This window comes from Hemicordylus capensis, chromosome 13, assembly GCF_027244095.1.
Source record: "Hemicordylus capensis ecotype Gifberg chromosome 13, rHemCap1.1.pri, whole genome shotgun sequence".
Lineage (NCBI taxonomy): Eukaryota > Metazoa > Chordata > Lepidosauria > Squamata > Cordylidae > Hemicordylus > Hemicordylus capensis.
In genome coordinates, this window is record NC_069669.1 from 7,186,699 (window position 1) to 7,212,794 (window position 26,096).

The following is a 26,096-nucleotide window of genomic DNA, read 5'->3' on the forward strand; positions in this document are numbered from 1 at the left end:
GAAGTTGTATGATTTTCTGGATATGAGTTTATTGGGTTTCCCCCTTGTCACAGCTCTTAGACAGGTTTTAGTTGTGTTAGTCCAGAGAGAAACAAAAATGTCTAAAAATACACAGCATAGAAAAAATGAAAGTCATACCATCTATCAAGTCCTAGCAACAATAAAATAAACCATTTAAAAAAAGAGAGAGAGCAAATAAACACAGCAGCAAGAGCAACCAATAATATACAATAAAATCCAGTAAGGAAGGAAATACAGTACTATAGAACTAAAATAGTGTCATCACAGCTCTTACAGAATTTATCTGTAAAACACAGATAACATGCCTTCATTACTGTGGTGTGGATTCCTATAACATAAATCAGAACTATTTAATTTCTTAAATAAACTTATGAACTATAAAACAATTTGTTCAAAAGGAACAGGGTTAGATTTCACTAGACCAGAATTAAACCATAAACTTGGTTATGCCAGCTTTCAAACATATGCCTGTTCTAACACACAAATTTCAACATATACCTGATATCTAGCATCTTCATATTCTCAACACAAGTCAATGGAAGCCCAGTTTCAACAGCTGCTATATCAGGCAGGAATATCATTATCATTATCAGCAGGAATACACCACTGGAAGTATTACTAGATTTAACTGTGGCATTTCTCCTGAAGGAATAGGAAACTGAATTTCCCAATGCAATTGCACCAAATAGATATGGAGATTTTTAAAGAGCAAGCTCAAACAGGAGAGACATGCTAGGAATGTTTATTTTATGTTAGAGCATATGCCAGCCTAGTACGACTTACTCTAACTCCACTGAAATTGTGATTTTATGGAATCACAATACCCATGTTTTCCTAAACTGCACATGTACGTACGTACACACAGACACAACCCTATCTCTACCTTTTTTGGTTGTGCAATGTGTTGTTCATATCATGGGGACTGTAATCCCTCTTCATATCATCTCAAGATATGCTTAGGAGAGAAATTTGAAGGTGTTTAGCCACAAGAGAAAATGGACATTATCCCTTGAGGTATTGCCACACTGTGAAGAAAACAGTTATAGACAGTGTTCTCTGTAAGAGGGATTCCCAGATGTTGTTGATTACAACTCCCATAATCCCCAGCTGCAGCTGGGTATGATGGGAGCTGTAGTTCTACAACAGCTGGGGAACCAAGGTTGCCTATCCCTGCTTTAAAGCCTCAAATGGCTTAGGACTTGAGCACTTGGAGGAGTACCTTCTCCAGTGTGTGCCTACCCAAACATTCTGCTCATCATCTAAGGATCTGCTTTGGATGCCTTTGCCATTTGAGATGTGGCAGACCTACTAGGAGTGGAACCTTATTGGTGGTGGCACCGACCTCTTGGAACGCTCTCCCCCTACACTTTACAGTGTACACCTTTCAGGACCAGGCAAAAACCTGGCTGTTCCAGAGGATCTTTAATCTTGTCTGAGTTTTTATTTGCTGATCTGAGAAACTTGTTCCTGCTGGTTCCGTTTTTGCTAACTTTGAATTTGTTTTATGCTTTGCTGATGCTTTTGTTGTATTTTTTGTGGATTTTTAAAATTTTTGTTGATATGTGTTAGTCACTTTGGTTCTATATGAGAAAAGCAGGATACAAAGGACTTGCGGGTTTTTTAAAAAGTAAAAACTATTACAGTAAAATGGGTCGAGGCAAGAAAGAGCACAAGAAAAGTAATAATATGGCAGCTAGTGGGTGTTCTTCACAATTCCTTTCTGAACACAGCCCTCTGGCAAGTGTTGGCCCATCATCCTTGGCTACTAGCCACTATGACTGTGGATGATGAGGGTTGCAGTCCAACTAGGGATGTACACAAACCGGTCCGGAGGCCATCGTAGAGGCCTCCAAACTGGTTCGAACGTGATGCAGTTTGAAGGTTCGGCGCCAGGGGTGTGTGATTCTTTAAGGGCAGGGGGTGCACTTACCCCTCCCGCTGCTTTCCGCCCACCAGCGCTCCTTAAAAAAAAAAAACTTCTTGAGGCAGCAACATACCTCCCTGCTGGCCCTGCCTCTGTTTTCGGCCGGAAGTACCGTGCACACGTATTCATAGAACATCATTGTTGCCCGTCTCAAACACATGCCTGTGCTCTTAAAACATCTTGGACATGGACAGTAGTACTTTTTTTGCTCTTTTGCAAGTCTCCATGATCCTTGCACAGGACCCTTTCCGAGAGGACTATGCCCTTTGCTGAAATGGGAATGCTCATTCAGATGTGTAGGCCAACATGTCTTTAGCAGCAGATACGTTAATTCACAATTCACTATCCATCTGAAGCTGTCTTTTATTGTGACAAGAAAGATATGGCCAGACAATATATACAAGATCCTGGGGCAGTGGTGAAATGCATCCATGAGATTATTTAATCTTCTCACTGGGGATTTAAATTAAATTTTCTATTTCACTTTCGGCTGATATGATTAATTCTACTTGAGAGACTGCCATTTTCTAACTGACTGACAATAACTCAAAATAAATACCTCTATATAGAAAAATTAATCTCTGTGGATATATAAAACAGCCATGAACTATCTGCAAGGAGAAAGAGAAATGCCTCTCTCTTACAACAGGCTCCTGAAAAGACTCATATTGAAGATGTTATTCTTGGCTTGGCCATAAAGCTCGCTGGGTGCTCTCAACCTAACCCACCTCAGAGGGTTGTTGTAAAAATAAAATGGGTGGGAACCATGTACGCCATCCTGAGTTTCTTGGTAGAAAGGTAATTTGAAGTTATCAACAGAGATACCTTCTTTTTTCTTGTGCCTGCCTTGTATTCACCCATTGGAACCTATATACTAAGGGTTAGGACACCAACCCCCCAAAATCCTGTTATGCTGCCTCAGCGTGGCGGGGGGGGGGGTGTTCCTGGGAGGGATGAGCAAAGTATATAGGAGTTATATTAACAGTAGGGTCACCCAAAGCGCAGAGGTCATCCCAGCTGCTCAGCTAAAGCAAGCAGGCACCTATATTGGGCAGCAGCGATATGGGAAGGTGCTGGAGGTGGACGATCACTTCAGTGACAACGACAAAGGCATCATTTCATACTGCACGGGAGAAGGCAATGGTAAACCACTCCTGTATTTTACCAAGAAAACCACATGGATAGACAAAATGGAATGATGGTTGATCTATCTATGTGGTCGCTAAGAGTCGACACCGACTTGACAGCACTTCATCATCAATCAGGACACCGACGGTCATACATTTATTGCAACAGGCCATTGTATAATTGGTAGTGAAGCGTAAACACTCAGGGCAAAGCAAGAACAAATTCACCATCTGCCTCCTCCCCCAAGATACAGAGATCTGGTTCTGGTAAATGTGTGAACTGCCTCTAAATATTTTAGAAGTTATATAGAAACATTCTAGAATATCCTGTTGCATTCATCCACACACTCCAAAATACTGCATTTTGCACTTCGTAAGCTGCTGAAATTAAGACTGGAGCCATGCAGTCCATTTAATATGCTTCAGGGTGTGGAGGCTCTGGACTTTGGCCCGGAAGTCCAGGCATAAGAGCGCCTCTGGGTCCACGCCCTGGCAGCATCTCCAGGTAGGGCTGGGAGAAACTCCTGCCTGGAACCTTGGAGAGCCGCTGCCAAGCAGAGCAGACAATAATGAGCTAGATGGATCAAGGGTCTGGCTCGGTATCAGGCAGTTTCCTATGTAAAAAGGTGGAATATCAACAGTACTTAGAATACCAAGAACGTGATTGCAATTCACAAGTCATCAGCACTGGAAAACAAATGAAGCTATATTAGCGTCAAGGGCCGATGACTCATCATTGAATGTTATGCAAAGGGTTAAATTAATGCGAGTGTCGAGCAGCTTTGCTCTTACTTTTAACAGAACTTTCCCACAGGTCAGCAAGGCGTTTACCTTCACACAGGCAGACTCGAGCCTCAAAGAATGCCAGAGCTAGGAAACTGCCATTAGAGTCCCTCAAGCAAGACTGTGTAGGAAGTGATGGATCATCGCCGTTATCTCAACAATTCCTGTCTGGTTAGAACTATGGGAGAAATGGCTAACCTCAGTTTCAAGTACCAATGATATGAGAAATGAAATCAGGAACATATGTGGGCAATTTTATTGCCTCATTAAACATGAAATAGACGAACAAACATACCATTAATACTGCCTGGATCTTATCTTATGGGATTCATCCTATTACTCCTCGTAATGTCAAGCTCAACAAAGCCCTCCCCACCTCCCAACCTTAAAGAAAACCAAACACACAGATTAAGGGAAGGCCAGCTATAAAACTAGGAGAGCTATAAAGCCTTCCTCGTCGTAAACTCAGATAAAAGAACTTTTTCAGCTAACCCTATGAGACTGATCAGTTCATTTTTTTCTCCTGGAGAATGCTATGAGAGATTAAATCTATTTGTCTTCAAACAGCAAGAATTCAAAGTCGAGAAGAATCTGTTTTTCTTACCGTATCATACCGGTACATGCCAAGGACAAAATACTCAAAAATGCAATGAATAAGTGTATAGATATGCCACTAAAATCATATTTGTTTCTAGTTTCAGTGGGAACGACAAAGATGTGAACACTGCTGCATTATATCCTTACCCATAAAAGCCTTGGGCGTGCGTCCGTGCCGCCCGTGTCTTTTTCGCCCGTTCTGGGCATGCGCGGAGATGGGCGGCCATGTTGGACCCGGCCGCCGGTGGGCGACTGGCCCCGATGGCGGCGGCTGCCGCCACGGGAGACCAGAAGGAGCAGAAGCGGCGGGCGGAGAGTGCGGCCGAGGCGGCGGCGGAGCCGCGGCCTCGGCCAAAGGAGTGCGGGCCAAGGAGGCGGTGGCCGTGGCGGAGCGACTGGCTCCGATGGCGGCGGCCGCCGCCACAAGAAACGGCGGGCGGAGAGAGCGCCCGAGGCGGCGGCGGAGGTGTCGGCCCAAGGAGTGCGCCCGAGGCGGGTGAGGCGGCAGCGGGAACCGCCCCCCCACTAGAGCCCGTTATTACAACGGGCTTACACATACTAGTATTTTATAAAACACTTACCACGAAGGGGGGAAAGGACTGGTTGAAAAAATATTAGCAACCCTATCCTAAACACATACAGATTCTTTTGCTACTTTGTCTTTTATTCAGAATTCAATACAAAATCTCCCAACTCCCAGAATTCAGTTACAAAATTTGTAAATAAGAATTTATTTATTTTTTTTGCAGGAAGGGTACTTTTGCCTTTAAGTTAGCCGTCAGCCACCTTTCCCACTTTAACTGCATCACTTCAAGTTGTTAAGGAGGGGAGTAAAGACTATAATATATCTGACTAATCATGACAGAGGTTTTGTTGAAAACTTTACCAAATGGAATGACTCTACCGAAATGCCTTTAAGTAGCCTGTGAAAATGTCAGAAGAGACTCAACTGCAGAGGTCAAGTCTCTGGAGAGCACTGAGTTTTGGCCTGTGGGTCTTTTCACATGCTTTAATATTTGAAAATTGTTCCTTGCAGACACTGACTGATGCCCAGGGAATGCAAGGATTGTGGGAACTGGCAGTCCTAGTAACAATGACAGACCGAAGGAGAAATCAGTATATACAAAATTTGCCTTCTCAGTTCTTAATAATATAATAGATGTCATCTCCTAGATAACGCACACATACTCGCAATGGGTCAAAATCATTTCACACATCAGAAGAATGTTCTTCCTTCAGCTCAGTGACTTTAAAAAAAATCAGACATTGAGAAAAACAACTTTAAGTGTGATAAAACATTGATTGCAACATATTCTGTTCCCCTAGGAGTTAGGATTAGGAATACTTTGTTCTAGCAATAATGAAATATTTTCATTTTTAATGCATTATGGATTTTTAAAAAAACAAACAAATTTCAGTTTTAAATAAGACAAAATGGAGTTTAATTAGTAATATCTAATCTAAGATGTACTTCAAAATTTGATATTAGCATTTTATTTGAATTTTTGTGTGTGAATGAAGTCCCAAGAAGCTGAGGGTGGAACTAGACAACACGAGGGTTTTCTGCCATGTGGGGCAAGGGAGGGGTCTTCTTTTTTAAAAGCACAAAAAAAGAATATGCAGGGGAACATATAAGGGTGAGGGGAGCTAAAACTTGCCACCTCTCATACCTTACTTTGCTCCACTTTGACCCTTATGTTTTCAGGTGGCTTAAGAACGTAAGAAAAGCCCTGCTGAGTTAGGTCAAGGTCCATTGGAACCGACCCCCTCATAGGAACCTAGGAAGCTGCCATATAATGAATCAGACTATATACCATCTAGCTCAGCATTGTCTACAAAGACTGGCAGCAGCTTCTCCAAGGTTGCAGGCAGGAATCTCTCTCAGCCCTATCTTGGAGATGCCGCCAGGGAGGGCACCTGGAACATTAGATGCTCTTCCCAGAGTGGCTTCATCCCCTGAGGGGAATATCTTCCAGTGCTCACACTTCTAGTCTGTCTCCCTTTCATATGCAACCAGGGCAGACCCTGCTTAGCTAAAGGGACAAGTCATGCTTGCTACCACAAGACCAGCTCTCCCTCCTAGAACAAACCTGCTCAACTTAGGCCCCCCAGCTCTTTTTGGACTCTAACTCCCATAAATTCCCAACCACAGTGGCCAACATCCAGGGATTATGGAGATTGTAGGCCAACATCTGCAGAAGGGCCGAAGTTGATCAGCCCTGTCCTAGAACCTAGGAGTTCAGGGGCACACCCCCTCTGACCCTGATGGAAATACAGTATACAGCTATCCAGGCTAGCAGTGTTCCCTCTAACAAGGATTCCCAGATGTTGTTGACTACAACTCCCAGAATCCCCAGCCAAAGGCCACTGCAGCTGGAAATGCTGGGAATTGTAGTGAACCACATTGGGTATCCCTGTTAGAGGGAAGAGTGCAGGCTAGTAGCCATTGATAGCCTGATCCTCCATGTATTTGTCTAATCCCTTTTTTAAACCATCTGGACTGGTGGCCACCACAACAAAAAGTGTGGGTGCTCCTAACATCAATGAAGCACTAGTCCCTGCAATGATCTGCCATGCATGCTTCCAATGTGTGAGCACTCGTCCACTCCTGTGCAAAAGTGCAAATACATTTTGGAGCTTGCCAGCACTTTAGGAGTGCTCTGCTAGGCTGGAAACAAGTTACTCGACCCTCAGCAACATGTTTCTGGTCTACACACCATTAGTCAGGATGTCAGCTGAGGGCAGGAGGGAGTCATGTGGCTTTAGATATTATTTTAGTGAGTCACAGCATCAACAGGTTTGTAAGCCCCAGTCGACACTGACTGGCAGTAGATTTCCAAGGTTTCAGGCAGGGGTCTCTCCCAGCCCTACCTGGAGATGCTGCCAGGGAGTGAACCTGGGACTTTCTGCATGCAAGCATGCAGATGCTCTGCTACTGAACTATGGCCCCATCCCATAAGGATGTCCCATATAGCCACCTGTCTATATGGATGTCCCATATGGCCACCCATCCAAACACAGACCAAGGCAGACCCTGCTTAGCAAAGGAGACAATCCATGCTCGCTACCACAAGACTAGCTCTCCTCCCCGGACCAGCTCTCCTTTCCAGTTGAGAGAACATACTGGAAACCAAAAGGACTGAAAGAAATGAACCAAAACTTCAGGTTCCGGAAACAATTCATGACAATTTGAAAGCTGTTCCAGATGATATGTGATTTCCCCCCATTCCGGAGGACTAGCTTGGGTTTGTATTCTTCCTCGCTACCATGAAGGTTAACTACAGCCTTGTTTCGAAAAACAAGAAGATTGAGATTTACACCATTTTGAAGATCTGAAGGCTGCACAAAGTGTTTCTGTGACCACATGCAGATCTTGAGCTTTATACCGCCAGGCTTAGAAAAAAGGATTTTCAGAATCAAAATCCAAGATCAGCACGCAAAGCTTTTTCATTAAAGTATTGCAGCATTTCATATTTGGAAAGTGGAACTTGCCAGTGGTTGGTTTGTGCTCACTGTGTACAAAATGTCCAGAAACCAGAAATGTCCACTTCTGATCTTTCTGAGGGCCCCTCCATAGAAGGCTCTGGTTTTCTATGTCTATTAATATAGTCCGAATGGGGCGGAAGGATCTGCAGAAAAACACTGTGTGTGTGATAGAACCAAAAAGGCTTTTCACTGCTGTATCCATAACCTGCTGAACTCCAGCAAGCATGATGGACAACATTCTTTTTAAACTCTAAACTTAAATTTAAAAATGTATCAGCTGGCTATTTTCATGGGTATTTAAAATGTAGCAATCCACGGTAAGGAAGGGAACACACAAAGCAAAGAAGCAAAAGAATACAGTGACCAAATTGCACTATACCAGGGATTCTCAAACTTGGATCCCCAGATGCTGAAGTCCAGCAACATTTGGGGAGTTCAGCAGGTTATGGTACAACCATGAAGTGCCTTTTTGATTCTATCACACAAACAAAAAATATGGGGGCAGATCTTTCTGCCCTGTTCAGAATCAGGAAACAGTATATTAGACATAGCAAACTCCCATAATTTAGGTGCCATGGTTAAATTTCTAGGCGCCATGGCTCCCTGGCGCCTTGGATTTGTCAAGCCCTGTGTTAGGGAATACTATAGGGGTTCATAAATGGCTGCCTCTTCTGGCCCTTGGACACATTGTCCACATTCTCCCCTTAAGAAGGAAGGGGCAGAAAAACCTGCAAGTGAACATAGGAAGCTGCCTTATACCAAGTCAGACCATGGGCCCATTCAGTTTAGTACTGTCAAGTGGCGCAGTGGGGAAATGCTTTGACTAACAAGCAGAAAGTTGCCGGTTCAAATCCCCACTGGTATTATATTGGGCAGCAGCAAATATAGGAAGATGCTGAAAGGCATCATCTCATACTGCTCAGGAGGAGGCAATGGTAAATCCCTCCAAAGAGAACCACAGGTCTCTCTGGGTGCCAGGAGTCGAGATTGACTTGACGGCACACTTTACTTTTACTTTACACTGACTAGCAGCAGCCCTCCAAGGTTTCAGGCAGGAGTCTCTCTCAGCCCCACCTGGAGATGCTGCCAGGGATTGCACTAGGGACCATTTACATACAAACAGATGCTCTTCGGCTGAGCTACAGCCCCATCCCATCAGCTAAAGGCTGGCTGATGGTAAAACCGGCTAATGAACAGAAGCCCATTGAATGGGGATAAAAAACATGTATTTTATTTCCCTCAATTGTCCTTGTAGCTTTATTTTCTATTCTTCTCTTTGTATGCCTTCAGCACTAATGGCTTCTCACTGTACTAAGAAATAAACCAGCAAGAATTGCCTTTGAAGTCAACATCAAAGTTGACTGCCCATTAATTTGCCCCTCAAAAACATCCGCTTGAGTATCACAACTGCTGGGAGAATGCCCAACACATCCACATGAAACAGTAGTAATAGATTCCTGACACAGCTGTTGCCACAGTAATGTTAAGGCACAAGGATTCTTGTCAGAATAAATCTTCAATGAAATGGGGGAACTAAAATTAAGGAATTGGCTACTGAATGTACAAAGAACCTATATCTTAAAAGCTGGGATCGATGGCTATTGGACCTGCACGTGATCAAGCAAAAGAAACCACTGTGAACCACCCGTTCACAAGATGCTGTTTCCCCACCCCCAGTCTGTTGGTTCTCATTTTAAATGAACACCTTTCCCAATATTAAGTGCAGGCTCAAGTCACAACAAGCAGAAGATGAATAATCAATTTCATGCTGCAACGTTGCCCAAGATCAAGGTTGAAAAGAATGCCAGAAGAAATCCAGTCTGTTCAGAACAGGATGCCAATAAGGTGCTATAAAAACCAAATATCTGTTTTCAAGATCTGAATGACTCATTGGCAGTTACGGCACAAAACCCAGATCAGTGACATCTCTGTTATGCTGAAGAGGCCAAGTTACAGGCCAGGGGTAACTTGGGTCCCCAGATGTTGTTGGACTTCAAGTCCCAAAATCCCTGGGTGGGGGTTGTAGGAGCTGGAGTTCCAACAACATCTGAGGACCCAAGATTGAGAACCCTTGCGGTAGACACGTGCAACCTGATCCTCAGCACAGAAGTCAGTCCTGCACTGATCAGTTGAATTGATTGCTCAGGACTGTAGGCTTCATGAAACTGCGCTGGGTATCTCTTGGTTAACCCCATTTTAAGTATTTCCCTGCAAGCCTGAGGGCTGGAAAAGGAAGAGTAACTAAAGAGGGCCGTCCTGATCCAGAGGAGATGCTTCTATGCAGGGATCATGAACTATGAACATTAATTGGAATGCAGAAGTTGACCCCTGCTCACTCAGCAAAGAGGCCCCTCTTGGCAATCCTTTAATGCTGAGCAACTGACCCTGTCCAACCCAAGCACAGCATCCCTCCAGTGGCTGCTGTTGGTGTCTACTTTATATTTCTTTCTAGACTGTGAGCCCGTTGAGGACAGGAAACCATCTTTTTCAATTATTTGTCTATGTAAGCGGCTTTGAGTTCTTTTCTTGGAAAGCAGTATATAAATATTAGCAGTAGACTAGTTGTCGTAGTTCACATGCACTGCCTTAATGTCAGTGGGGTCTGCAAAGGGGCGTGGCAAGGTTGGAATAGGCCCTAGGCAAAAAAAATAAAGATGGGCCCCTGCCAGACACCCCACTCCCCACTGGCGTCTTCAGAGAGGCATGAGGAGGAGAGCCAAGAGCATGCCGTCACCTGGTCGATAGGCCACACCTCCCTCAGGGGCTCCAGGACCATTTGTCCCCCTAGGATTTGCTTCTGCAGGTGAATCTGCTTCTCTGAATTGCAACAGGTAACAGCAAAAGGGCTCTTCTTCATAAAGCTTGAAATGGTCTCTGGGTGGGCATTTAATATTTAAGTTTTCTTCAAATCACTTCTCTCAAAGACCAATCATCATCTTCATCTTCTACTACTACTACTACTAATATAATGCTCTGCAACCAAAGTTCTCAAAGCAGTTTACATATAAAAATGAATAATACATAAACATGGCTCCCTGTCCCCAAAGGGCTCACAATTTCCCCTGCTAACTTGGCAAAGAGGCACCTTTTAATGTGGTGATTCTATTTATTTAGCAGGGGGAGAGTAACTGGCCCTATTCGCCCTCAGCACAGTACCTCCAGTGACTGTTGCTGGGGTCTATCTTATGTTTCTTTTAGATTGTGAGCCCTTTGGGGACAGGGATCCATCTTATTTATTTAGTATTTCTCTGTGTAAACCGCTCTGAACTATTTTTGGAAGTGCGGTATAAAAATCGAATAAATAATAAATAATAATAATCTAAAAAGAAACACAAGGTAGTTACCAGCAACAGCCACTGGAAGGATGCTGTGCTGGGGATGGATAGGGCCAGTTGCTCTCCCCCTGCTAAATAGAAGAGAATCCCCACTTTCAAAGGTGTCTCTTTGCTCAGTTAGCAGGGGTTACAATATAGCCACAGCACAATACAGTATTACCATGGTGAAAACTGTTTTGGATGAAAGAGGGGCTTTTTTAAAAAGTCTACTTCTCTTTACTCCTCTACCGAAAAATACTCAACTATTGGTGCTAACGTTCTTATGCACATATTCCGGCATCATTAGGGGGTGGCCCATGGGGCACAGGGCCCCAGTTACTTGCTCAGAGCCCCAAATCTCATCAGACATCTCCCTCTTCCATGATTTTTCCACGGAGGAAGTGAAGCAGCGGAGAAAGCTCCAAGCCTCACCTTGCTCTCCGCGGCTTCAGTCTTCAAAAGTGCTTTATGATCATATTAGAGGGTTTAAAAACATATGTCATTATTCGGGGGGGGGGGAGGTGAAGTATGATTGCATCTAATTATCAAAAGGAGGGGCTGTGGGCTCAGACCATGAATATTTCAAGTACTCAACTATGCCCCTGGTTTAAGACAGTTAATATGGCGAGATTTGATTTTTCCTTCTATGAGATCATCTCCAGTTTTATGAAAATGTATCCTCAGTTGCCTCCCAAATAAGAGAGCTGAAAAAGCAATAGGTGGGATTACTACTTGGAGCATGCAATTCGGATCCTGGAAATCAGAAGTTATAGCAATGCATTTGTAAAATAAACCCAGATGTACCAGAATAACCCAGTCGCAAATAGCTCTAGGAAGCAATTCTGCGTTGGTGTAACGGAGGCAGCAGATGACCTGCTGCAAAAGATGGAGACCACAGCAAATGGAAACATATTTGGTTTATAAACCAGACTCTTCTGTCATCTTCTAGCCAAAAGAAACAAAGGAAGGATACCACATTTATCCAAATGGAAGGCAACTCTCGAATTTAAAAATGACTTCCTTAAAAACTAGAGCTTAACTACAGGTTAAATCTGTATTCACCCAAAAGGAAGAGGACTGCATTTAAGACAACCCCCCCAATTCCTAACAGCAAAAAACTTGGGGGGGAACTAGACTTGTATTCGGGTAAATACAGTAATCATCACTAAGTTCCATCAGTGCCCAAGAAAACAGGCTGACAGTTGTATTAGAATTTGTATTTTTGGAGAAACTCGGCACTCATCGGGAGTGCTATTCATTATGCAAGCCACAGAGGGACATTATACCAGATATTACAAGTCGCAAATAGGCATCCGTGTTTAAGACAGAGTCTACAGCAGGTTTTGCCACATTGCTCAGCACCACTCTTTATTTTCATCCTGTTGGACAGAAACAAGCACTAAACAAAACATTAACAATCCAATTGAGCTAGCACAAGAAACGACAGCAGATCATCCGCCATGTCTTGTACTCACCGTTCTTCCTTTCATTGAGGGGAGGCAAATAGTGGCTGGGTTGCAGGGAGAGCTCCTGAAATTCATGAGCGACTGCTTCACTATGAGGACTAGGCGCAAGGCACGGTGATGACCCTGGATCCTCTTCCAGTTCCACTGTCCCCAAGTGTTCCATTGTGCTCAGGCAGCTGAAGAAATTGAGAGGAAAGGGTGATTTAGCCACAGCAAGTTGACCAAATGGATAAGGGGGGAAATAATTGCACGCAAATAATCAACTGTGAATCAACAAAAAATAGTAATTATAACAGAGGCAATACATTTTCCTAACAATACTACCTTGTTTATAAATTATAGTCTGAAATGGAGGATGATCAAAAGGCAGCATGTGGCTTTTCTTAAAACACACCCTTTTGTTGGCTTTCCACAGCAACCAAGTTGATGAGGCCTATTTTTCTCTCTGTATAAAATGATAAGCACATACAGTACTCCAGACCACTCAATGAAAACGCAGTTACAACTAACTACGTGTTTCAGGTTGTAACAGTTACAACCTGGAGAGGTCCGTCTCCAGTTGCAGCCAGCTTGCCTCTTCTTCTCTTTCCTTCAAATTTTCCCAGCATTACGGACTTCTCAAGGGAGCTGGGTCTTCGCATCATGTGGCCAAAGTATGATAGTTTGAGCCTGGTCATTTGTGCCTTGAGTGAAAATTCAGGATTGATTTGTTCTATGATCCAATTGTTTATTTTCCTGGCTGTCCATGGTATCCTCAAAAGTCTTCTCCAGCACCAACGTTCAAAAGTGTCAATACTTTTTCTATCTTGCTTCTTCAAAGCCCAGTTTTCACATCCACAATAATAATACGATATTTGCACATTATTCCATTTATTTTAGTAAAACAACAGATGCATAGGCCAAGCATTTCAGCTGAAAATAATCTGCATCACTTCATCATGTGAATAATGAAGTGATGGGGCTGACGCTCAGTAGTAGAGCATCAGCTTTGAATCCCTGGCAATTCCAGGTAAGGCTGGGAAAGATTCCTACCTGAAACTCTGGAGGGCTGCGGCCAGTCAGTGTAGAAAATACTGAGCTAGGTGGACCCTCAGTAGAAGGCAGCTTCCAATGTTCCTATCATTAGCAGTCAACTCTGGATGAAAGACACCTTGTGTATATCTACAAGGCATCAATCCTGCCATTTTGCTTCTTCGTACTGGCATGCTTCCTCCACACCGTGGTGGGAGGGCCTCCGACAAACATAATACGGACAGTTCAGCCTTGACAGAACGTGAAGTTCTTGGCCTTTGCTAAATTGTGCTAATTAAAAACAAACTGTGGCAATGTGCTCATAATGCTGAGGCTAGGCATCTAAGAGATCCAGCTTGTTGAAAGGAGCTGGCTGAGCAGAACAGGCTCTCTGCCACGCAAGATGAAGCACATGCAAGAAAAATGCCAAGAAATGAGAGAGTACGGGCTGGTTCAAATGTGTGCCCAGATAACTGCTTTGTCCTGCATGTGGTGGTGTGCAACTTGCCTATTTATTTATTGAGAGGATTTGCGATTTGCTTTTCTGATAAAGACTCAAAAACAACTCACAGTAAACCACGCAAATATAGAATTTCGAGTGTAAATTGATACTTTAAAACTGTTCATATTTTTCTGCTGCTGCTTCATTTCGTGTTTTCTCTCTCCCTGGAACGCGAACAGCGGCATCTGCTTTTCTGCAAAGGCCTCAAAAGATTCAAATCATGGGAGTGCCATCTGCATATTGCAGGGCATTTCAAGGTGGACCTCCTGCTTAAGGCTGGTTAAGAGCTAGGTAGATCAACGGAGACACAACAGAGACAAATTTGGTACAGACTAAACCAAGCTATTTTTCATATTCAGGAAAACAGTATTTCCCCCTCAAGCCTATTTCTGAGCCCGAGTATGTGAGGTCTCCCCATCTGTAGCATTCAGTATGGTTATTGAATATCCACATAAGAATTTTTTTTGCAGTAGTCAAAGCCATTCTATGAAGGGAGGCTAGCATTTCCCCTCCAAAACCCTCCCCTTGTGGTAGTTTGTGTTTCTTCGTGCCTGTTCACACCACTGATCTGTTGCTTCAGCATCATTTTTAGGGCTCTTCCTTGTCACGGTGTGACCCCTTGCCTATCAGAGATGATGTTGTGATCACAAGGATATCACACAGTCAATCAGATTTGGCTGGAGAGCATCCGTGAGGACAAGCTAAACTAATCTCATTGCCCCCACTCCCAATTGAAAAATGGATCACAGGCTACAGCGAATGAGTTTGTGCGTTATATGTAGGTTGGCTTGAGAAAACAGCAGCAAGGTAGGAGTTGAACTCCAAGGAGCCGAGACCTGTCTGGTTGCTACCATGAAGTCCACATGGCTTCAGGTCAGTTAACACACATTTCTCCATGTAATCGTTTACTTAGATAACTGACAACAATTGATAAAGATGCAAAGCAAGAGATAGAGAGGAAAGTGGAAGAGTGTCTATCAGGGATTGTCGACAACAAAGACGACAACAAAAAATCTTACAGACACAAAGGCAAAAAGGTTGAACACTGCATTTTCCATAATCTATCTCCATACAACTCTTGGTTTTTAAACACACAATGGCTGTCCGGCTTTCTAAAATAGGCAACCACTCATATTACTAGCGTATTTATATAAAAAACCTTTGATACCATAGTGGAACATTCTGGCTTTACACCCTCATAACTTCTCATCAAATCAAGAGTTACCATTTTAGCATTCTTATATAACTTCTCAAAATTCATACATACGAAAGAGAAAGTGTTGCTTATGAAAGATTCTGTGGGTGTATCATTTGCAAAGCTTTTCGCTTGTATGTCTGTGACTCATCTTCTCTTGTGAAGCCTTTTTCACTTTCCCATGTTGCTTACTTTCTACTCATCAGCCCAGTGTTACTTCTATCCTTGACTAGGCAACCTATGGAAACCAATAATATTCAATACAGGCTACCAGAGCCATGATTTTACATGGACTAGAATGGGAGAAACTAGGGATGTGCACGAAAGGTTGTTCGGCACGGCGGGGGTAGGGCTTTAAGGGCGGGGGAGAGTGTACTCACCCCCCCGCCGCATTTCCCCCGCCGGCGCTCTCGGAATTAGAAGCCCCTCGGGACGGCAGCGTTCCTCCCTGCCGTCCCGTTGCCCCCGTCGGCCGGAAGTGGCCGGAAGTCCCGTTCGCGCGCGCGCGGCCGTACGCGCGCGCGCATGACGGGCACACGCGCAAACGGGACGGCAGGGAGGAACGCTGCCGTCCCGAGGGGCTTCTAATTCCGAGAGCGCCGGCGGGGGAAATGCGGCGGGGGGGGTGAGTACACTCTCCCCCGCCCTTAAAGCCCTACCCCCGCCGGCGCCGAAAGGCCGAATCGCCCCCACCACCCGAAACGTTTCGGCGGCCTTTTCAATGGCCGCCGAAATGTTTCGGGCTCAAGCCTAGGAGAAACCCTACAAAAGGAAAAGAGAACCCTGAGCACCATTCAAAAAGACCATTAAACTACATAGAAGCATAGGAAGCTGCCTTATACTGAGTCAGACCATCGGTCCATCTAGCTCAGCATTGTCAACAGTGACTGGCAGTAGCTCTCCAAGGTTTCAGGCAGGAGTCTTTCCCATCCCTACCTGGAGATGCTGCCAGGGGTTGAACCTGGGACCTTCTGCATGCAAAGCAAATACTCTTCCACTGAGCTGCAGTCCCATCCCCAAAGGCGCTGCTGGTATCTGAACCAGGGTCTCCAGTTTACTAGATAGGTACTTTAACCAACTAAGCCACAGCTCCCCTTGGTCATTTTAATATCCTAACTGACAGAGAGAATATTGCTAGGGGTGTGCAATTTGATGCAATTCAGGTGGTTCGAGCACCATTTTGAGGCACGTTTTTCCAAGAAGAGCTGGAAAAACTGGCCTCAAAATGGTGCTTTTTTTCCATGGAGAGTTGGTCTACCAATTGGGGTCAGCAGGTAGATCGGCCCTCTACTCTGTACTTAGCACGTCAGCCCGCCTTTGAAGACTGGAGCAGTCCTCTAAATTCTGCTTGGAGAAACAACAACAATCCATAATTCTGTGAATCAGATACAATTTATTTATATTTGCTTAATTTAGACCCCTCATTCTATTGTACAAGGAAGGGAAAGTAAGGACATAAGATTTGAGTAATTGACATTCTTGTGTTCTGTACGTCTTTGTACATTGTGAATAGGTACTTTTCAGGGATTGGTTCAGCCAACCAGATTTATATGTAGAGAAAAATGATGTGAGAAGCAGCATTTAGATCTAATTAAGTTTACAATCATATGCAGTTGCTTCTTGCTTAATAATTAGATTTTAGAAAGCAGAGCTTGTCACACTCCCATTACATTTTATGACATTATATGCTCCCCACACTCCCATTAAAATAGGTACATCATTAGGAGAGTATTTTCAGAGCAGAATTCCTATTAAGACGCTTACACAGATGCAAACCGCTATCTCAGTGGCTGCAGCACTATGCCCAACAAGAAGACCAACAGCTTTCAACTGCACACATTTTCATGGAACAAAGTTCTACTAAAATCAGCAGAACTTGAAAATAAATTTATTTCAGATCAAGGCCATAACAGCAGCTCTGTGGCAAGCTTGCCTCCATTTCAAATTAAACTGCAGACAAAAACAAATTTAAAAGAGGCAAATTAATCATTCACTAGCATGCATTTTAGAATGATGAATTTCTTCATAAACCTATGTTTCAAGAGAAGGGGTGATGTTAATGACAAATTATATGCACATAAATCAAGTTGGGTTTTATCTGCATTGTCTATTTTATTTGTCACGTTTCACAAAAAGGCCTACTTAGTGAAATCTACCAACCAGGAAATAGAGGTACGGTACCTAGCAACAGTTTCTGGTGCTCCCAATTCTCATTACTATGGTTACATGCCATATAAAAAGAACCACTACTGTATTATCTGAGGAATGCAAATGTTATAAGATGATATCATTACTGCCAAAATCTCAGTTTAACCCATTTGACTTCTGCTACCATTAAAAGGACTGCAAGCCTGATGAACCAGTGTTCTTCTGTCAAGAACCAAAGTTCTTTCTCAGGGCTACTACTGGGATATTTTTTTTAAAAATCTGGCATACTCTTTGAGTGATCATTCTCCAAGATGCAGCAAGGGATGCTGAACCAGCAGATTCACCCAACATAGCTGGATGTTGGGTGGTTTTGAGAGAAGCAGAAATAAGAGGGAAGTCTTCTTCTGAAGATGTGCCCAGCAAAGTCATAACAATGTCTGGGAACTGAGCCAAGATGTTGGATTGGCACTTATGATCCAAGGACATGACTCTGGACAGGTGACGGCATTTGTTTTGGGGCAAAGGGCCTTCTGAAAGGAATTCGACAACAATACAGGCACACCGAACATGACACCAGGGGCAGAAGAAATGTGAAAGTGGGATGGTCAAGGAGGGGAGCAATGACTGCATCACAAATTCCAAAATGTCCTCCAACACAGAACTCACAGCTTTTGCACATTCCAAAGGAGGCAAATATTCAGTAATTATATACAGGAGGTTTCCAACACTCCTGAATCGAGCTGGAAACATATTTCAAATGCTTAGTAACCAGGTTCATGTTTTTTAGGAGCCAGCATCAAAGGATTAAGGGTGCCAGTCCTGAACAGAGTTGAATATTTTAAATTCTTAGACACCAAATCAAACATTTAGGCACATGGGAGTGAGATCCTTGGGATTTCACCAGTCCAGCTCACTGTCTGAACAAAGAAAAACTGACAATATATAGGAAACATTTGGCAAAAATTAAAAAAAAACAATAGTGAACATTTGGGTGCGGCTTCCAAGAAGAGAAACATGTTCATTCAAAGCCACTTCTTCAAGTCCTGCCAAACCTACACGCTTATGGCCACCTGGGTTCCATAAAGCACAGCCTTCCTTCCTGCGCGTCTGCCAAGAAGACTGAACCAAATGATTTCCTAGTCTACAAACTCCAATTCTGCAACCCGAACAAAGTATGCTAGTTAAACAAACGCTCACAGAAACGCTGGTGCATGCTTACAAAATCTGCATCCCACGTTTCGATCAGGGTCTACAAACCAGCTTACTACTGTCATAATGTTACCCCTGCTAACTGGGCAAAGAGGCACCTTTTAATGTGGTGATTCTCTTTCTTTAGCAGGGGGAGAGTAACTGGCCCTATCCACCCCCAGCCCAGGACCTCCAGTGACTGTTGCTGGGGTCTATCTTATGTTTCTTTTTAGATTGTGAGCCCTTTCGGGACAGGGATCCATCTTATTGATTTGTTATTTCTCTGTGTAAACCGCCCTGAGCCATTTTTGGAAGGGCGGTATAGAAATCAAATGAATGAATGAATGAATAAAGCAAGTATTTGTTGTGGGGAAAGGGAGGTAGAAAACTTTCCATAAGATTTACACTAGAGAGTTGAGGCCATAATGACGTCTCGTCAAGTAGACACAGCACTGTGTACATGTGAAGACCTCCGCATAACCCAGCGAAAAGGCGGCACCGCATGCTTTTACAGGGTATATAGGAAGTGGGCAACAATGGAGAGGAGAGTGAAAGCGGATGGCGCTGGGGCCTTGCTTTGTTACCAGCAAGAGTCATTAAGTGATTAATGTGCGCTATCCAGCACGATGTTTATTTAGGAAGGTTGCACAATCTGTTCACTGTCCTGAGCTCATGGCTTTAATCTCCAAAAGCAAAATATGATCGTGCAGCAGGGCTTGAGAAATCCCAGGCACTGGAGAGCCATGGCACCCAGAAACTGAACTGTGGAGCCCGTCCTGTCCATGAGGCTGGCTGAGGCTAGGCTGCAGGACCCTGGAGAAGTCCCAAGGAACAAGCTGCCTTGCCACTGTCTGAAGGCAGACCCTGAAGTGCTCTGGAGCTTGGACTTCTCCTCTTCCTGGGCGCCATCTCCATGCCTGGTGGGCTTGAGCTTTAAAGGGGCTGCTGCCCAGGGTCTGGCACTCCTCCATTCAAGCTGTTCTCCCTGGCTTGCTGGTGTGCTGATTTTAAGGGAGGAGAGTGATGGAGGAGAGGCTGGCTCTGTGGTGGGTTCGAGTCCTACACGTGCTTTCTCGGGAGCTCTAACCCCAGGACGTCCTTTGTTTCTGGTCCAGTGGCATGCTCTAGGGCTGTTTCTACCTCCACTACAGTGGTAGGATCTAGGGAGAGGGCCAGCGTCAGTTCCACTCCTCCGCATCTTGCTTGGAGAGGGGGTAGTGACAGGCTGGGCCATGAAAGCACTTAGACTAGAATAATCAGAGGTCATGTTATTGAATTAAATAATAAAATATTTATTAAATGACAGTCAATTCTGTTTCTGTTCTGTTGCTTGAATAAACGCATTTCGGTCACTGGCCAGAACAAACATTAGAATTTACCAACAATTAATTGGGCAAAGAGGTTTTTTTAACATGGTGATTCTGTTTATTTAGCGGGGGAGAGTAACTGGCCCTGTCCACCCCCAGCACAGGACCTCCAGTGACTGTCGCTGGTGTCTATCTTACGTTACTTTTTAGATTGTGAGCCCTTTGAGGACAGGGATCCATCTTATTTATTTATTTATTTATTTATTTCTCTGTGTAAATCGCTTTGGAAACGTTTGTTGAAAAGCAGTATATAAATATTTGTTGTTGATTACAGCTCAAAAAGTAAATCTAAATCTGTTGCTTGTAAAGGGGATAAAGAGAAGCCCATTTACTCTCCTCCTCCACAATGTCCATCACTAAGTCTGGTAATTTTGTTATATCCATGGTCTGGCTCATAGATCCAAAGAAAATTTGTCAAGGCCTGTCTTACAGTCAGGTTAGTTTTAGTTCCATATGAGCCACAGGCAATAACAGAAGATGCAATTCATGGAAACAACAGAAGACCCATTCTCTTAAAATCAGTTTCCTCTGTTTTAGGTTCCCTATACCATAATACTCCTAGATTTTTCTCCATGCTGGTAGACTTTATTTGTGAACCACCCAGATAACAATTTGTTATAGGCCAGCTAACAAATAAAGTTGTTTATTAATTACTGTTATTATTATTTGCTACTCCTCCTCCTCTACCATTTAATAAAGGGTTAAATTCATTTCTGATTTCACTGGGATGTTTGCATGCCAAGGTATTTCCATCTATGACCAACTTGCAGGTGCTACACTGTTTATTCATAGCCAGCAACCCCTTGAACCAAACAAAGCAAGGAAAGCATTGAAATCAAGCTACAGAGGAAGGAAACTCAGGTTTGCTTCCTATGTGTAGAACAAACCGTTTTTCCAGCTGCTTTTTGAGAATGTCTGCCCTGTAGCGGAAGGGCTATGAACAATAAAATTTAATCTAAAAAAGAATGAACCTACCTGATTATAAGATCTAACACAGGAGTACATTTCATGTGTCCAGAGAGGTGGAAAAATAAATTTTTATATAGAGGCCTTCATTTCCCACTGGGCTGTCCTTAGGGCAGGGCAAGCAGGGCAACCGCCCAGGGCCCCACTCTTTGGAGGGTCCTTGGGCACTTGTTGCTGCCATTACAATTAGCTGGAGGTGCCCACACTGGTTGATTTGCCCAGGGTTCTGCATCCTGCCAGGATTCTCTAAGCTTCCTAAAAGTGGCAACAAGAGTACAGCAAGCTTTCCCCTATTTATTGTATTTATTTACTATATTTATATCCTGCTCATCCTTCAAGGAGCATGGAGGATGGTTTATGTTTATCCTCACAAGAATCCTGTGAGGTAGGTTAGGCCGAGAGAGAAGTGACTGGCCTAGTAAGTTAACCCAGTAAGTTATATGGCTGAACAGGGATTTCAGCTTAGATTCCCCCGGTCCTAGTCCAACACTTAACCACTACACCACACTGGCTAGATCCTCCACAGACTGCGAGGATGAGGAAAAGATCCAGCTTTCCTGGATCCTTTCCACGGGGGCTTCAGAGTGTCTCCCCAGGACTCAGTTCCATAGATAGCCACTGCCACGGCAGCCTCTCCGCTCCAACTCAAACAGAGATTGAGCAATGGTTATGACTGTCTTTAGAGCCAGCTCCATGGAGACCCATGGCAACTTCTCTTCTTGAGCCAGATGCTTCCTGGATTGAGCAGCAAGGCTGCAGTGGGGGAAGCTGTCCAGTCCCTTGCAATGACTTCATGAGGCACACCAAGTGTGTGAGCTTGCTCGTAGGATCATAAGAAGCTAACACAGACAGAGTCAGACCCTTGGTCCAACTTGCTCAGTTTCGTCTGCATCATCACCATCATCATCATCATCAAAAACATTTATACCGCGCCCCTCCAGTACATTACTGCCCGGGACTAGCAACAGCTCTCCAAGGTTCCAGGCAGGAATCTGTCCCAACTGTATCTGGAGATGCTGCCAGGAACTGGGACCTTCTAAACACAAAGCAGATGCTCTTCCATTGAGGCCCCATCCCCTAAGGAAAATCTCTTACAGAAGACAGTACGCCCATGTCGCCATCCAACCCAATGCAAACCAGGGCCGACCCTGTTTAGCAAAGGGTGCAATTCATGCTTGCTACCACAAGACCAGCTCCCCTCCCACAACCCCAGCACTGCATGGGTTCTTACACTTGTGGGATGAATGCAGTAAGCCTCACAAGGGCATTGGAGCTGAAGGGGGAAGCAGCCTCCTCGCAGCTTAGAATCTCCTGAGGACAGGAACTGAGCTTGGAGGATACATGCCTGTCCTCTGCTGTCAAGCACTGCCTGGCAGTACACCTCCCTAGTTTTGTGGGGCTGGGAAGAAAGAAGGAAGTCAATAAAAAATGTTAAAATATTAGCCATGCTTCAATGGATTACCCATCCAAAGGGATGCACCCCAGTAATTTCCCTTCCCCAATTTTATGCCCTAGTGCATCTGCACACTTCACTAATATAGGGCGTGATTAATACTTTCAATCAATAGAATACACTTCCCACACGTTTTTAGCACTGTGATTTAAAACATTGTAATTGCTTTCTGTTGGCAATAGATGCAAACCCCAAGAATTAGCTTCCATGGAAACCAGTTTTATAACTTATTGTAATACAGTTGCTAGTCAAAAATAGCAATTGAGTGTACTGGTAAACTAAAGACATTCAACAATTAGGCCTGCATTTAATATATAATTCTCTAGAGTCCCTTTCTTGTAACCCTTAAAGAGTGATGACATATAATGTCATGAATTTTCTCTACACCTATTTAAGAATGTGTGAGAAAGAAACCGCACTTTTAGAATGCGTTCACAAAAAGATTTGTCTTAATCCATTAGCCAGGCCCACAAATTTCGGCCATCTGTACCAGCTCAAGGGACAAAGCTTCATAATGGTTTTTGACAAAATCTACTCCCACAGAGATGGGAAATAAGTGGTAGGATTGTTGCACGGGCAACCTTATCTCTATTTTTACCACTTCTTCATCCCTACCCCCAAACAATGAAAGTAAAATTGCAGTCATTTTTGCACAGAACAAAGGGTTAAGGTAGCCATGAACAAACTGTGGTATTCTCTCCATGGAGTAATCTTTGGAAAACACGCCTGCCAATTTTCTTTTCCATTCCTCTGACATCGACAGAATTTTACAGGAGGTATTGCATTTTTAAAAGCGTTTAAAACACCATTGCAAATGTAGCCACTGCAGGCCCAATGGTCCCGATAATAAAATGCGGGGAGACATCATAGAGGTCTATAAAATCATGCATGGTGTGGAGAAAGTAGAGAGAGAGTAATTCTTCTCCCTCACACATAACACTAGAACCAGGTCATCCCATGAAATTGATTGCCGGGAAATTTAGGACCAACAAACAGAGGTACTTTTTCACACAACGCATAAACAACTTGTGGAATTCTCTGCCATGAGATGTGGTGACAGCCAACAACCTGGATGGCTTTAAGAGGGGTTTGGATAACTTCATGGAGGAGAGGTCTATCAATGGCTACTAGTCGGAGGGCTGTGGGCCACCTCCAGCCTCCAAGGCAGGATGCCTCTGAGTACCAGTTGCAGGGCAGTAACAGCAGGAGGGAGGGCATGCCCTCAGCTCTTGCCTGTGGGCTTCTCAGAGGCATCTGGTGGGCCACTGTGTGAAACAGGATGCTGGACTAGATGGGCCTTGGGCCTGATTCAGCAGGGCTGTTCTTATGTTCTTAAAAGCATGAGGACACACTGAAAGCTGAAAGCCTTGCAATGCTATCAGCTGTTTTCCATCTCTAGGGGTGTAGATCTTGACAAAAATCACAATGAGCATTTGTCCCCCGCAGACGGTACTGACCACCCCAGCTGGCTTTATCTAGGCTACCAGCTCTTCTTCTACACATTTATCACCTAACACTCGAGAACACATCCATGAAGGATGCTCCATCATACATGTGCTCCATTTGTTTCAGCAAGAACACAGCCCTCTTCTATTTTTGGACAAACATTCTATCAAAAGCAAATTCCTGAATCCATAATTGCCACATTTAAACATCTGCCATCATCACATGATTGAGTTTTACTTGATTAAACTAAGCTCACAGCTGCATGAACTGTACCATGTGAAACAGCTCTTTGAATCTTAAGAACCAGAACCGTCAATTTGAAAATCCTTCCTGATTGGAAAACTATGTAAAAACTGCACAGGTCAAATACGCTCAAACTTTACTAATTTCCAGCACTCAACATTGCCAATGTCTTTAAAAAGCCGTTTTTTTCAATTAAAGCCTCTAACCTTGATCTGAAACCTAAACTGATGCAACAAGAGTTTATGTTTTGCACCTACTGGACACCCTCAAAAGCAAATGACAGACTCTTCTACTTGCTGGAGTGGAAAAGTAACTGGCCCAGAGTCACCCAGCTAGTTTTATGGCTGAATGGGGATTTGAACTCGGGTCTCCCTGGTCCTAGTCCAGCACTCTAACCACTACATCATCATCATCATCATCATCATTATTGACATTATTATTATTGACATTGCAAAAAAGAGAAACTGAGAGTCAGTTCCTTAGCCAGCCAGAATGCACTGTTCTAGTTTACCGCATGGAACTGGCAGTTAATAAAAATAGGCTATAAGTTCCATGAGGCAAAACTTCAGTACACATCAGAAGCTCGTGTACATAGATACAGCTGAAAAGGTCAGCTTCCAGAGGAGTAGCCATATTAGTCTGCTGCAACAAAAACAACAAAGCATCATTGAAATAACAGATTTTGGCACAGGCTTTCATGGACTACAGTCCAGTGTGGTCCACAAAAGCTTTTCCTGAAAAAATGCCATCAGTCTTAAGGTGGTATAAGACCCTTTGTAACCAAAAGGGTGTGTTAAATAATTTCTTCCAAAATTCCTTTTGATATGCAGGGATTTCCCAGTTCTTATTATCCTCACGGCACAATCTTTAACACGTTCACTCAGAAAACTTAGTGGGAGGAGCATATGCTCCAGTTCAGCCATGCACCAAAAATCATCCCTGGGATAGGGTAGCTGACATCCAAGGGCATGGTCTGAAAGCAAATGATACAGCAATCTTGTGGGAGCTCAGCAGGTCCTGGTCTGGTCAGTGCCTGGATGAGAGACTACCTAGTAGGAACCTTGTGAATGCCATTTTGACTTTGTCAGAAGCTAGCCCTAATATTGCGAGGATGGCAATATGCAGGGCCTTATTTGTAGTGGCACCTTCATTCTGAAACTCCCTTTCAAAAAGGGCCTACCAGGCTATGTTTATTTTATTTTCAAGAAGTTGAAAATAAGTTGAACGGTTCTGTTCCAGCAGGCCTTTAGAGAGTGGGGCCTACTGATTAACAAGGTGACATAGGTCTGTAAGTCTCTAGAGCCGATAGCGAAGTTTTTATATTTTGCTCCTGCTACAGATTTGTATTTTTATAAAAAGAAAATTATTTTTGTAGTTTAAAATTAATGTTGTTTTATTATTTATTTTGGCCATCCTGGTAGCTTTGTGGAATCAAGGTGGCGGAGTATAAAGCTTAAAATAAATAAATAAAAATTACAGGTAGCCATGGTGGTCCATGATAAAAAATAAAAAGTAACTTAGTACTTTATTAGGACTAACAAGAACTAATAATTGATCCCAATAATAAAGGTCTTGCATTACTGTTATTGAATACATATACTGAAGTTAACACATAACCGTTCATATCTGGCAGTGAAGAACTTTAGAGGTCTTTAGAGTTTAAACTGTAATGCATAACAAACTATGATATTTTTGTCTATCCCTTGGGTTTCTGAAATTCATCATACTTCACTAATTGGGAGGAAGGAAAGAGGAGGCGGCACTTGCAGGAATGCCAGAAGTCTGGTCCAAAAGTACATTTTATTTAGAATTTTTTTTTTAGTATTTATTACTAAATAATAAATTTGGTATTCTAAACT

General features: G+C 43.5%; 1 protein-coding gene across 2 annotated transcripts in view; it reads right to left on the reverse strand.

Annotated features, from left to right (window-relative positions):
• MRTFB (myocardin related transcription factor B) overlaps positions 1–26,096 on the reverse strand; it is a 107,862-nt gene that overhangs the window by 71,362 nt on the left and 10,404 nt on the right. For both annotated transcript variants that reach the window (XM_053276106.1, XM_053276107.1), the window contains exon 3: positions 12,728–12,894. In XM_053276106.1, coding sequence (XP_053132081.1) covers positions 12,728–12,881 — 154 coding nt within the window. In that variant the 5' untranslated portion in view covers positions 12,882–12,894. The remainder of the gene's footprint in view (positions 1–12,727; positions 12,895–26,096) is intronic.